The sequence below is a fragment of the Gallinula chloropus genome (genome assembly GCF_964237585.1).
Source record: "Gallinula chloropus genome assembly, chromosome: 1".
NCBI lineage: Eukaryota > Metazoa > Chordata > Aves > Gruiformes > Rallidae > Gallinula > Gallinula chloropus.
Genome location: NC_140085.1, coordinates 113,791,318 through 113,805,419, shown reverse-complemented (window position 1 = coordinate 113,805,419; position 14,102 = coordinate 113,791,318). Strand labels below are relative to the sequence as shown.

The 14,102-nt window shown below is 46.7% G+C and overlaps 1 protein-coding gene across 1 annotated transcript; it reads left to right on the top strand.

The window, feature by feature from the left end:
• Nucleotides 1-8,814: 8,814 nt before the first annotated feature.
• On the top strand, nucleotides 8,815-13,002 carry MIS18A (MIS18 kinetochore protein A; the record flags this gene model as incomplete). Its single annotated transcript, XM_084279627.1, has 5 exons — nucleotides 8,815-9,049; nucleotides 9,149-9,215; nucleotides 9,593-9,715; nucleotides 10,919-11,012; nucleotides 12,090-13,002. The coding sequence occupies 5 exons, from the start codon at nucleotides 8,815-8,817 to the stop codon at nucleotides 12,168-12,170; spliced, it is 600 nt and encodes a 199-aa protein (XP_084135753.1). The 3' UTR covers nucleotides 12,171-13,002.
• Nucleotides 13,003-14,102: the final 1,100 nt, after the last annotated feature.

Below are 14,102 nucleotides of genomic sequence, written 5' to 3'. Positions count from 1 at the left end.
TGCCCTGTGCGCCCCTGGACTTGACAAGAGAGATGGACGAGCACAGAAACAGCCAAGGTAAAAGTTCTCCAGCCTTGACCGGTGACGTGTATGTACGTTTGTTGGGTGAACGTATCGGAATGTTCATGGGAAAAGAGACGGGAGGTGTTTCAGTACAGAAATTAGATCATCATCATGCCAAGGGCAACGGATGGGTTACATAAAAAAAGAAGATGACAGGGGAGGATGGTGGAAGTTAACAGGAAGAACTTCTTCCAGGCACCCCACTTTGCTTTACTGCTGGCATCGGGAGAAGTCTAACTGAAGCTGGGGTCAAAACCCAAATGGAACTCAATCAAAAATGGCAAGGGTGTTTTGTCTTTTTTTTTTTTTGGGGGGGGGGGGGGGGGGAAGAGGGGTGGAGGATGGATAATCTCTTCAGTCCTAAAATTGTTTCAAACCTAGAAAAATGATAAGACAGGGTGATTTCAAAGCCTGAGCAAATCTCAAAATCTCATTCAATAGTTCTTCCCATTCGTGGTTCCTGGGCTGTCCACAAAACATTCCCAGCCCTGCCTTGTTCACAAAAGCTCTTTCGACGGACAAAACTGAACGTATTAGGGATAAATACGGATGTTTTTAAGCCAAGTATTTCCCTCAGTAACATGATGCTAAAGTGAAAAATTTTTACAATTAAGCTTTTGTTTGTCTTCCAAACACTCTGGAATTTTCAAGTACATCGACTCCTCCTGCCAGCTTTCAGGAACAGTAAATTAACGGGAAGGCGCCTCTGTCACCCCGCAATTTTATGTCCGTTTCCATGTGTTTCTTGTACTGTCAGCCTGCCTCCCGCTTTGTGGTGTGTACAGGCAAGTTGCCTTTTCTATTGTTGCAGTTGCCTTTTGTGAGCGTGCCAGCGGCCCTCGGCTGCCAATAATTGAGGATATTAATGCTCCTTTCTTACTGCCATGTTATGCTCGTTCCCCTCTGCTCGTCTGCGACCTCATCTCGAACCTCTACCTGACCTGCTGAGGGGAATTTTCTGCGTCCCGATCAGATTAGGAGGAGCAGCGGGCAAACGCATCCTTGTTTGCACAAAACGTGTTTGCCAGAGAAAGGAGCATCAAACAGAGCAAACGGAGTGTAGAAAGCTGCAAACAGAAACCTGTCCTTAGACAAAGTTCACAATCACAGGCAGCGCTACAACTACACTCCCATTCAAGGCGTGGGCGCCGCGCGTCAGCGGGCGCTGCTGTGTCTCCCATCAGGCGCGTCCACTGCAGCTCCCTGCACAGGACGGGGCCTGGCATCTTTTAGGGAGCTGGGGATGTGCATGTCAACAGCGAGGTGTTCATGCAGCCTCTCTTATGGCTGACTACGCTGAAGGGCCAAAGTTCAGCTCTGGGCCATCTTTGGGAAGGCAGGCACTGTCCTGCTCTTGACAGGATTTGCAAAAAAAAATCCCCCCAAACCAGGAAAATTTGGCCCTATCTTTGAGCAATTAGAAATCAGTAATTTCACTGACTTAATTTCCCCCACAAGAACTTCAAAGTGCTTAGGGACTGCATCATACAATTATTTTAGGCAAGAAAGAAGTTTGCCTAACCTTCTGCATAGCAGCTCAGAGAACGACAGGCTCCTGGCAGTAATTTTTGGCCGAATACAAATGCATGTTTTTCAGATGTTCAGTCATCAAGTAAAGAAAAAAAGAATTAATCACAACCCATTTAATATTCTACTCTAAATTGTTGCAGTGAATCATTACCCTCATCAAAAATACGTGGTGCATCTGTTTGTGTGTGGCACCAGCATCCCAGCTGCTGCACGTTAGCTGGGTACTTTGCCATCTGACAGTTACCAGGACAAGACAGAAGGACCATGGCAGAGAGTTCAGAAGCAGCACCTTTGGGCCCCTGCTCCTCGAGGAACTGTTTGAGCTGGTGTTCCTCACTTTAGGATGTGCTTCTGGAACTCAGATCAGTTTTTCAACCTGATTCTTCATCATCTCTTTAAAACCCCTCCGAAACAGTGCATTCCAATGTAAGTACATCCTTGGGATGATCATACTGTTACCTTCCTGATCTCACTAATACATTTTCTCTTCACTTGACCAATGTTTACAGAACTTCTGTTCACCTGCTTTACCACCGCAACTCCCACTTCCTCCTCAGGTGTGGTTCACAAGAGGTACTTTCCCATTCTGTGTGTAAAACAGACGCTCTTACGTCCATACTATGCAAGTAGATAGGAGGTGTGAGTAAAATGCACACTGTTTGCCAATGCAGAGGCAGTCCAGGCTGCTCTGCCTGTCATCATGGTTTACTGTTCCCCCCCCACCTTCTTGTCCCCCACAAACCTCATCAGCTGTGGATTTGGTTTTACCCAGGTGATTAACACAAACAGAGAAGAGCCATGGGTTGAGAGACACTTAAACCAAATAATAACCCAATAATGTCACCTCTGCAGGCAGTTATAAATGCTGTAATTGCTGGATTACTTGGAGCAGTGAATGTTTCATGCAGATTATCACATCACACTCATCTGTACTTACTTCATCTCTGGTTGTACTTACTTTACTGGAGTTGATCCAGAGCGGGACATATACAGTAAAATAAGGAAAAGAAACGTCACAAACGCAGCAAGCCCAACCCAAAAGGCTATGACAATAGAATCTGTGGACACAACACAGCAATTCTGTCACTGGTACCATAGCAATTACAAAACACAGCAATATAATATATGATCTCTAAGAAAGGCTTGTCATTTAACTAATCCATTGTATTGAAGCCCTTGAGAGAGAGGAATCTGAGCACCACTTTGTTTAGAAGTCCCGAGAGCCTCCCAGCAGTTTGTTGTAACAGTGCACATGGCCAGTGCTGGGGGAGATGGGGGTAAAAACCCCCTAAACTGCTGTGTGGGCTGGCGACTGGCACTGTGTGCGTATTTAAAAGGTAACACAGTGTCAGCTCTTTGAAGGGGATACAGTTTCTTTCACAAGATCACAGTGCAGCATGGTATTACTCAAGACTGAGCCATCACCGCTCAGTCCCTAGCCAGATCCTTAGGTGCTCTTAGGTTAAAAAGCACAACAATCCACCACCTCCAAGATGCTTTTATGGAAGGAATTCCAGCCTTGAAAACATTTTTGACCAAGAGAGACCCCAAGAAAAGCCCATCAGTCCAGTGGGAGAGAATGTGACCGTTCCCCTGTTGAGCTACAACAGGTCTGTAATTGATGTAAGACCTCAAAATGCAGCTTGTTTTATCAGGACTGAGTGGTTTCTTTAAGGACAAATAAGCAGATTCCTATCACTGAAGTACAGCTTCACAGTTAGTTTAAACCAGCCTAAGACCCTGTCACTGCTGTTAACCCCATTTGTGGGAAAACTATAAAAAGAAATTAAATGAAAGGGAACAAAAAAGACAAACTGATTCATCCCTGATCTGGGTGACTGGTACTAATGGGAGTGTGAGCTGGCTGGGGGAGAGAAGGGAATTGCTCTTTCATGAATGATGGCAGGGCTGCTGAAATGACTGCCTCAGCCTCAGGCTCACTTCAGTGGGATGAAATCTGCTGCTGCCCCAGTAGCAGCACATTCGGTCACTGTTTCACAAACGCTCCTTCCTGGGATCAGCATGGTGAGCGTCCCAGGCAAAGCCTTGAAAAGGTTGGGTGTTCTGCAGGGCACAAGTCAAGCAATGCCCTGAATTCATCAGCAGCTACTCGCTTTGACTGAGGTGGAAAAGAAGGGTCACTGACTCCAGAGACAAATATTGACCAAGATAAAATAAATCTTCCATCTGAAAGGACAGAAAACATTGTGTTCTTTGAAACGGGTCCAACATGCTTGATTAGGTGTTTCTTTGTGAAAAAGTTCAGAACGTGTTGTCATCAGAGCCACAGAGAGATTAGGAGGAATTATTCCAGTTCCTTTTAAACTTAAAACTAGCGCTGACCCAGCCAGAGTCTTACAGAAAGCTGAGTTTTGGCTGGACTACTGGGAAGTAACAACGTGGAGGGCCAACTTAATTTATCCCTCCTCTGTTAAAAGAAGTTTTACCGAGCTTTAATTCAGAGGATGGTCAATTAGCATTTGAGGGGCAATATTCTGACCAACTCTCCCCAAACTTATTATGGGAAAAGGAGTTGGGGTGCTACTGGCCAACCCCAAGTCCTCAAGGAGAATTTGGGGGGGGTGGGGTGGGGTGGGTGGGAAGTAAACTTATGGTCCAGGGCTACTTGGCAGTGCTGAGGTGTTCAAAACTATCAGGACAGAAATGAGGAGCTTAGATTTACAGGATTCCCTATCTGAGTCATTTTGGTTTCATCTTTTAAAAGCAGCTTTAATACAATTGATAGGATTCACTGCAGATAATCAAATTTACACCAGGTCTCGGTGTGAGTTTGAACTCTTGGGGGATAAACAGAAACTTCCTGACTGTTTTTAAAGTCCTGCAATTAGGGTCTGGGTTTTTTTTTTCTCCAACCAGGATAACATATTTTAACAATCCGTAAAAAGCTTTCCTATTGCTAGATTTTACAGTCACCTTTTGTGTGTATGTGCATATGGTTTTAAATAGCCTATTAGTTCATAGGCCAATTAAGCATTTTATTATTTTTATACAAAACAGAGCTGCACAAGGCTATTAATAGAAAGCAATAGACCATTACTTTATAGCTGGATTTAAACTCATTTTCATGAGACAAACAGAGTCTCACGATGCTTCTGGGGCAGGCCAGGTAACAGAGGAAAGAAAGGGCAGAGATTCAGGACTCTGGTTTACAGTAAATAGATTTTAAAAAGCCCAAAAAACAACCCAAACCAAAAAAAGCAGGCCAAATTGAATTAGGGAGCAATAATCCCATCCCAGGGGTTATAACAACCATATGATTCAGCAATGTGCCTGAACAAATGCTCAGGTCCCACGGCAGCCCATCAGCAGAGGCCCCTGGAACATCCGTGTGGTGGCTGCTGTAATCCTAGAGGTATCCTATGTTTTGAGAAACTTGGAATGTTTGTGGCTCTCTGAGGGGAAATTACCCCATTTTATCTTTGGCACGAAGGGCAAGGACAGGAAAAGCTACAAAGTATGTTCACTGCTTGACCAGTGCTTTTGCTCAAAGCAAGGAAGAAACTGAGCAACTGTGGGATTTTTTCCCTTGGTGTTTTCTCTCTAACTTGTAAGTCGCTGTTCTCCATCTGGCATTTGGAGAAAGAAGAATAAAAGTACCAAGATGATGCAGTCTCCATTCCTCCTAGACTGCTGACATGGAAAAATGTCTATTTTTAAAGGAAGAAAAAAAAACCCTAACAACAACAAAGCAAACAAAAAAAACCCCAAACCCAGTTTCACTTTCCCTGGCTAACAGAAAACCAAACCCAACACTTTTAGTTTAGAAATTGGTGCAGCCAATGCAGACTCTTTTAAAAGAGGCACAAATGGCAGAGCAGAACTCTTGTTCTGACAAGCTGCCTAGAAATATCTTACATAAACAGCTGCCCCAGGGAACTCAAACTGCCTTGATATTAACCTGCTGAGGGGAAAAAAAGGAAAAGTACAACCCAAAAATCTACACTTGCATCCTCCTTTTTCTTCTTTGGCTGGGAGCTGAGCAGCTGAAATACAGAAGCCTGGTTTCCTGCAGGTTCATATCCCAAAGCTGAGCCCAAAAGTGATTTCCTTTAATGTCTAACAGGGCATGATCGCACCCTGCAGCCCTTTTGTCAGCAAAGGTCTTCCCTTACAGTGTTCTTCCTCTATTATCTAGTTACCAGTTGTAGGAACTTGCAGGTATTTTGGTGCCTTTGAGGTCTCCACTCCTTTATAACTAGATGAAGTTGGAGTTACTGTAGGAGCAGATGAGATGCATAAACACAAAGTCTGATTGCAGAAATCCACTCCTTAGAATATAAAAAGTCCTGAAAGTTGGCAGACTTCTCTACTTATTTAGGGGAAGAGAACAAATAATTTAAAAAAATCAATAAAAGATCAGTCTACTCTGCTTTTTTAGTGGAAATAAGGCTTATCTTGTCTGATAATTCCCTCCACGAAAGTATCAACAAACTGAAAGTAAACTTCACAAAGGGGGGTGCATCTTCTCTCCGAAGCACAGCCTCTCCAAGCTTCAAGGAAACAGGCAGCTGAGTAAAGAGAAGTAGCCTATAAATTGCCAGAGGGAAATGCTGTAACAAACTCCACTCCTATTATGTATCAGGCCAATGCAATGTTAGATAACCTGATTTCTGGCTTTTTTTTGCTAAGTCTGCCACATGTTGGGGACTTAGGGCTGGCATAACTCAGCAGTTGGGGTTTTCCCAGGTGGAATATGAGGCTAATTATGGACCCTAATTTTAAAATTAAGGCAACTAGAGAAGCTGCCCATAACCTGCCTGATGCCAACAGCGCCAAATGTTGCTTTACAGCAAGACTTCATACATGGGAAGATATGGTGGATAATTACACCACCTTCTTTAAGGTACAGCGCTCTAAGTTTGGAGGCAACAAACCCAAGGCTCATCTGAGTGGACAGGAAAGCTTTTCAAGAGGCAGAGTAAGAGTTTCTGCTCCCTCTTCTTACTCTTGCTCTCACAAGGCAAGAAAAGGACGTGAAGCTCCTAGCACTGCCCAGTCCAGCCTTCACTATTGAAAGACAGTTTCCTGTGCTGCTAATTAGAAAGACATTAAAGTATTTGGAAGACCATCATGTTTTCCTTACAGACCAGATCACTATAATAACCCCAGGGAAAGCAATTTTAGTGTCTGAAACCATATCTGAACAGTCATAGTTGTCTTCAGTAAACTAAGCCCCTAGCTTTGTCAAATCACTGCCTACAGCGTGACTCAAAAATGCCTACCCACTGTCCCTCGACCTTTGTTAATCCATCCAAGTTAATCCCTCGTAACACAGCTTGCCATTTTATTTTATCAAAACCTAGCCAATGTAGTTGCATTAGAGAAAATAATTATTTGCTGCTTTAAATAACCATAAAGACATTGCTATGTCCTTGTGCAAAACTGAGTGTGAAACGGGATTACCTGTCACAGAATGAATTCAGTGAACGCTATTTCGTATTACATACTTTGAAAATAAACTTGTACACTCAGCAGAATCAGCTTCCACAACAATAATGTATTTTGACAGTAATATATATTATTACTTTATCTTACAGTTCAGTAGGACTAAAACAAAGGAAGAAAGGTAATAGAGTATGTTTTCAGCTTGCTGTTACCGGCCAGCAGAAACATAAACTTCTTCTTTTACTACGGTCTTGAATCTTTTATTAGTTGTAAGGCAAACCTTATGTCCCAAGACGAAAACACACCAGTCTTAGGAAAAACTCTGCTCATTCAAGTCAACTTTTCCAATAATGGCATGCAGGTAACTAGCACCCCACACTACAGATTTGCAAATCAGTAAGTTTCCACTTAGCAAATGCCTAAAAAAATAATCTTTCCTTCTAAAATAGCATCAGCCATTGTATCATTTCAGATACCGTAAGATAAAGCAAAGAGCTTCAGTATTAGCAGTAACAGCTATTAGAGCAGGGTCAGTTTGGCAGGCAGACACTCATCCATACAAACCATGTGCATGTAACCCAGCGTGGTCTCTATTGCAAGGAGAAACGATGAAAAGTCAGTCAGCGAGACAGGCTAAGCAGCATTTTCCCTGTACTAGGTGAGCGCCTACCGCTCCACAGTACTTACATTTATTAACCTTCAACTTGCTCCCGTCTACTGGAATTGGATCTATATAATCCCAGTAATACTCGTAGGACCAGAAATACTCAGAGGAGTTTGTTCTGTTAGCCATTTCAGCAGAGCATTTTAAGCCGGCTCAGAACTCCAGCCACAGACCTTTTTTCATCCTACCCCAGAAGAGGTTGCACAACCGACGCCTGTGTAAGTGACTCCGGGCGGCCCGCGGCCCACGGGCTGCCTTAGCACTGGGAAAACCCCACCCATCCCACAGCCATGGGTGTCAGTGCCTGACAGGTACCACCCGGCGGCCCTTGGAGCGCAACCCGCGCTGCCCGGCGAGCAATGACGTCACTCCTCGGAGCGATTTAGACCGAGGTGGGGGGGGGGGGTCAAGTAACCCCAAGGCCGAGCTGGACGAGGGCCAGCGGACCGCAAGCCCTTCCCTCCCAGAACCCCGCCGCAACGCCGCGCTCCTCCGGAGCTCCCCGGGACAGCTGGCCCCGCTGGCGCTCCCCGGCTCCCCCGAGGGACCACAGACGCGCCGGCGGGGCCTGACGAAACGCTTCACAAAGGGACGCCTGGGAATCGCCACGCGGCCTGCTCCGCTGCCTCGTCCTTCCTCCCCTCCGTCCCGAAGGCAGCGGCGGGAAAGGCGGGCCCCCGGCCGGGACGAGGCAGGCCGGGCGGAGGGAGCGCCGAGCGCCCGGGGGCAAGCGCACGCCTAGGTGCCCCGAGCCGAAATCCCTGACGCCAAAGGCGGGGCGCGCCCTCAGCCCGCCACGCTGCAGCTGAGGGGGGCCAGGGCCGCGGGGCTGCGGGAGGAGAGGCGCGCCTCCCGCCGGGCCGGTTGGCAGCGGCTTCCGACACACGCACCGCCGCCTCTCCCGCTCCTCCCCGCCGCCACAGCGCCCGGGGCCACCTCCCCGCCGGGGCGCATCTCTGCGCGCCCTGAGGAGCCGCCCCCAGCGGGCGGCCGTGCCGAGGCGTCACCCGCCGCCGCCGAGAGGCGGGGGCGCAGCGAGGCCCCGCCCCCCCGAGAGGGCGGTGGGTATTTCCCGCCCCGGCGGGTGATGGGCGGGGGTTGTCGTGTCGTGTGGCGTCACTGCCGCTTCCGGCGTGGGCGGTTTGAAGGCAATGGCGGGCGCGCTTTTCCCGCCGTCGGGCCTCGGGGCGGAGCTGGACTCTTCTCTGTCGCCGCTGGAGGCCGGCGCCGGGCGGCTGTTGTCGTCGTCGTCGCCGCCGCCGCCGCGGCAGGAGGACGAGGACCTGCTGCCCATGGTGTTCCTCTGCGCCGGCTGCAAGCGGCCGGTGGGCGACACGCTGAGCTGGGTGACCAACGACGAGGAGACGGGCTGCATCCTGCTGCGCAGTGAGTCCTGCCCGCCCCGCCGTGCCCCGCGCCGCCCCGCGCGGGGGCCGTGGGTCACCTCCCTCTTTCCCCCCCCCCCCACCTCCCCACCCCGAGCAGGTGCTGCCGCCGGCGTCTCGGTGGACAGTGCGCAGAAGCTCTCCAAGCGGCCCGGCGAGTGCGGATGGTGAGGCCCGGAGCCCCGCTGCTGCCCCGGGGGAGTGGGGGCGGGGGGGGTCCCCTCCCCAGGGGAGCCTTCTCTTCTGCGGGAGGGAGCCGAGGTACCCCGGGGAGGGCGCTGAGGAAAGGCCCGGCGGGCGGGAGTGCGGCTGCCCCCCTCCCCCGGGCGGCCCGGGGCGCAGCGCTCCTGTGCGGCTCCCGCTGAGGCTGGCCGGCCGATGGGAACGCAGGTTGGGAGGTGAGCTCATAACTGCGCCGTGTAGCGCAGGGGTGAGTGCCCTAAACCCGAAACAAATCGTAATAGGCTCTTGCTTTGCCTTAGAGTAGGGAGGGGGAGAGGTGTTTCCTTTTCTCCTGAATAAACGTTGCACGTTTCACTTGCAGTATGGTTGAAACGCTGTTCTGCTCTGGCTGTTCAATGATCCTGGGCAGCATCTACAGGTGCACTCCAAAGCATCTCGACTACAAGAGGGACTTGTTCTGTTTCAGTGTTGACTCAATCGAAAGGTAAAGGCAGAGTTTTTGTTGGTAAGCCTGCCAGCTAAGCTTCACCCACGAGATGTCATATGGAGATGTTACTGAGATCCTCTTTGTGGCATGCCTGGAGGTAGCTACTTCTGCTGCTTTGTTCCAGAACACCTTTCTCTGTTCCTGCTGTTAGCATCATAGTGCAGAAGTGTGTGAAACATCTTCTGTGTGATGTTAGGTAACTCATAGGGAAAAAATATATCAGGAGCACCTTCTGTCCAAGGAGTTGCATACCACCCAGGAACGTAGCACTAAGTATGTGAGATAGGAACGCTCCTTCTCATTTGATCAGAAGAGACTACATCACGTGCTCTAATCTAGACCACATAAAACAAGCTTGCAGTCATAGGTTGTACCAAATAAGAGCCCTGGCTGTAAGCTATTAGACATAAAGATTAGCAGAGTATATGGAGAGAGTAGCTTAAACAGACCTTAAGGTGAGGTCTGACCAGTACTGGTCAAGTCTCCTCCTTCCTTGTTAAGGTAGGCAAAAGCAAATCTTAAACGGGAATATGTGCTCTCTTGCAGTCAAAAACTCTAGAAAATGAAGATGTGTTATTGTATTGGTTTTAATTGGCTTATAGTCCTTGGAAGTGATCTTGAAGTATTCTTCAATAACTGTATCCTGAATTAAGGCTCCACACCAGAGAGCTTTTATGCAAGCATCGCTCTAGTAATCAGTGATAGCTTAAATTTCTTTCTGGCTGTATCAGGTAAAATGTTTCTGCTTTTTATTAAGTTCTGGTTTATTTTCCTTTGTTTCCAGGGCTTTTTTTCCCTCTTTCCACAGCTATGATGATACTCTGATTTTTCTTGGCAGTGAAATTCTCTGAAACACGGTATTATGGTGACAAAATAGAATGATTTGCGCAGTAGTGGTGACGGCTGGTTATCCCAGCTAGCGCTGTGCTGCTCTCCATGTCTGCAGAGTTTTTCACCATATCCTGTAGCAACGAAATCCCTGACAGTCTCTTGGAGCTCTTGGTAGTTCTGTGGTCTCTTTTCATTCACCATTCAGTTTTACAAGATTGCCAAATACATGTGTTTCTTGCCAATGATGGAATTGAGCTCCCACTTTGCTAGTCTATTTGTGCTGATCTCGTTATGAACAATGGATGAGTCCTACATGTGGCTTTTTGCCTTCAGAGTGAAAGGTACATGATCTAAACTGTACTATTTCAGTTACATTCTAGGATCCTCAGAAAAGAAAGCTCTTACTGATGAGGAGCCTCTAACTATTGAAAGTCGAGCTGTCTTGGAAGAGGTGCTACAAAGGGTAAGACTTAACTTTGTATCCTTTTTTGTTTAAATCACCTCTACAAAATCTTAATGTCATCAAATCATAGGAAAAGATCTTCAAGACCATAAAGTCAAACTGTTGACTTACCACAGCCAAGTCCACTGCTGAGCCATGTCCCTAAGCACCACACCTACGTGTCTTTTAAATACCTGCAGGGTGGTGACTCCACCACTTCCCTATGTGTCCGGTTCCAGCGCTTCGTAGTGCTTTCAGTGAATAATCTTTTTCTAATGCCCAATCTAAACCTCCCCCAGTGCAACTTGAAGCTCTTTCCCCTTGTCCTGGTGCTTCTTACTCGGAAGAGACAAACACCCACTTGACTACAACCTCTTCTCCAGTAGCTGTAGAGAACAATAAGGTCTTCCCCCGGCCTCCTGTTCTCCAGGCTAAGCAACCCCAGTTCCCTCGGTTGCTCCTCATAAGACTTGTGTCCCTAATTTTTCATCCAGATCAATTTTGTGGGTTGTAACATATGCCATAATACTTCATGCTATTATTATCTTGTTTTATGCAATTTTAATTAGTATTTTTCTGTTTATCAAGCACAGCTTTAGATACCTATCTGTGACTGTCAGTAATTAGAAACTTTGTTTCTTATTCACTACTTCAGATTTTTCACTTAACTTTGTTTTAGCCCTGTCTTGTCTTTCATGTAAACTGACTTTGTGCTTTTGCTGTAACTTTGTATTGAAATGTTAGGTAATAATGTTGATGTTTTGTTCTGCTGAACACTTCTGATTGCAGGCTGCAATCAGTTGGGAGCAAGTGGCGTCACGAAGTTGGCTCTGAAAGCTGATGCTTGTCTGCCAAAAGCTGAGTGTGTGGATCTGATGCTTACCAAGGTTGAAGACAATTACAGGCTTGAGAAAGTGTGGAGAGTTAAAGTTGAGAGTTGAGTGATCAATCAGACTGTGACAGTATCAGGAAAGGACTCTTACAGGATTGGTGATGCAAGATCAAATTAAGAGTGTTTAACTGACGGGTAGGCTTGCTCTTGGTTATAAACAAAACTTGACAACACAAAGTATCTCTCCCTTCTTGTCTGTTCCACAGGCAAACGCCATATTAATGGTTCTGGAGAAAAGGCTGACTGCTGTTGAGTCGAACATGGCTTCTCTCTGCAATCAAGTCTGAAAGAAATTGTGGGTGGGAAGTTTAACTGCAGGAGAAGGATGTGTGTGGAACTTCTCCTTGTGATCCTCTGGAGACTGCAGGAACGCTGCAAAAGCTGTGCAAAGAACTGAGAGGCATGGATGGCTCATGCTACCAGAGAACAGCGCTGACTAAGAGTCTTTACCACAGACACAGAGTTCTTCTCTCTTTCTGTTCAAAAGGCACCTCAGAAAGACGTAGAATTTTTAAATTGTATTTCTGTAGACTTGGTTTATATGTAAATATTTATTTAAATTTTTATCTCAAGGCAAAACATGATGTCCTGACTTTCCCACTATTCAGTATCTACTCAAATGAGTGTGCATGTGCTTCCTAAACAATAAAAAACCCCAATCCTCTCTGTCTGAAGACACAAGAGAAGTAATTTTTCTTGTCTCCACAGTCTTTGCTTGACCTGTGCTCAGAGATGAGAATGGCATGGTACATGTACAGGGTGCTTTGCTGTGTTTTGCTGTGGGTTGTGTTGTTGGTTTTGGTTGAGGTTTTTTTTTTCAATTTAAAGTCTAAAACATAACTGTAGTAAAGAAGGCTTTAAAAGCATTAGATGAAATGGATTTCCCACTGTATTGAAGGTCATTTTATAGCTTTAAGATGAAAATAAACAAGGGTCGTATCAGGACACCTTTATGCAGAGACTGCTGTATATCTTGAGCAAGGAATTAAAAATGCCAGGTAAGAATGCTTAGCAGTATTTTGTTTTAATTTCACTCACTTGTCTTTGATTTTCTGTGTATGTAACTAATTGTCAGGTTTTCTTACCCAGTATTCCAGGTGATTATTTTTTTCAATAAAACCAAACCAAGCAGTTGTTGTAAATAGAATAATTTTGAGAAGGTGTTTTTCTGTTGATATAAGTTTAAGTCTTCTCCAAAACCAGAATGAATTTCTCCCTGTCTGAATAGAATAGTCTGGGTTGGAAGGCACCCCAAGGATCATAGAACTCCAACCCCCCTGCCACAGGCAGGGCCACCAACCTCCAGGCCCAGGGCCCCATCCAACCTGGCCTTGAACACCTCCAGGGACGGGGCATCTACTACTCTGGGCAGCCTGTTCCACCATCTCACCACTCTCTCTGTAAAAAACTTCCCCCTAATATCTAATATAAACCTTCCCTCCTTTGGCTTTAGTCCATTCCCCCTTGTCCTGCCATTATCTGCTCTTTTAAAAAGTTCAATCCCCTCCTGCCTATAAGCTCCTTTCAGGTACTGGAAGGCTGCAATAAGGTCCCCCCGCAGCCTTCTCTTCTCCAGGCTGAATAAGCCCAGCTCCCTCAGCCTCTCTTTGTAGGGCAGGTGCTCCAGACCTCTAATCATCCTTGTGGCCCTTCTCTGAACCCTCTCCAACAGTTCCACATCTTTCTTGTATTGTGGGCCCCAGATTTGGACACAGGACTCCAGATGGGGCCTCATGAGGGCAGAGTAGAGAGGGACAATCACCTCCCTGTCTCTGCTGGCCACCCCTCTTCTGATGGAGCCCAGGATCTCATTGGCCCTACGAGCTGCAAGAGCACACTGCTGGCTCAAGTTAAGTTTCTCATCCACCATGACACCCAGGTCCTTCTCAGCAGGGCTTCTCTCAAGAAGCTCTTCTCCCAGTCTGTATCTGTGTCTGGGATTCTTCCAGCCCAAGTGCAACACCTTACACTTGGTAGTGTAAGCAGTAGGCACCATTTTTCTTCACCAATGTTTCTCCCCTTCCCCAATGTTTGAAAGTACCACTCGAGTTTAACCTGTGATGATGCGACTCATTCTTTAGCGTTGGGGTAACTGAAACACTTAGAAAGACAACATAATTTAATATCTATATTCCAACAAAATAGCAGCAAAACACAAAGGTGCAAAGATAAGCTTGTGTGATTTTTCTGATGTAGATTTTCTAAGTGGGTTCTGGTAT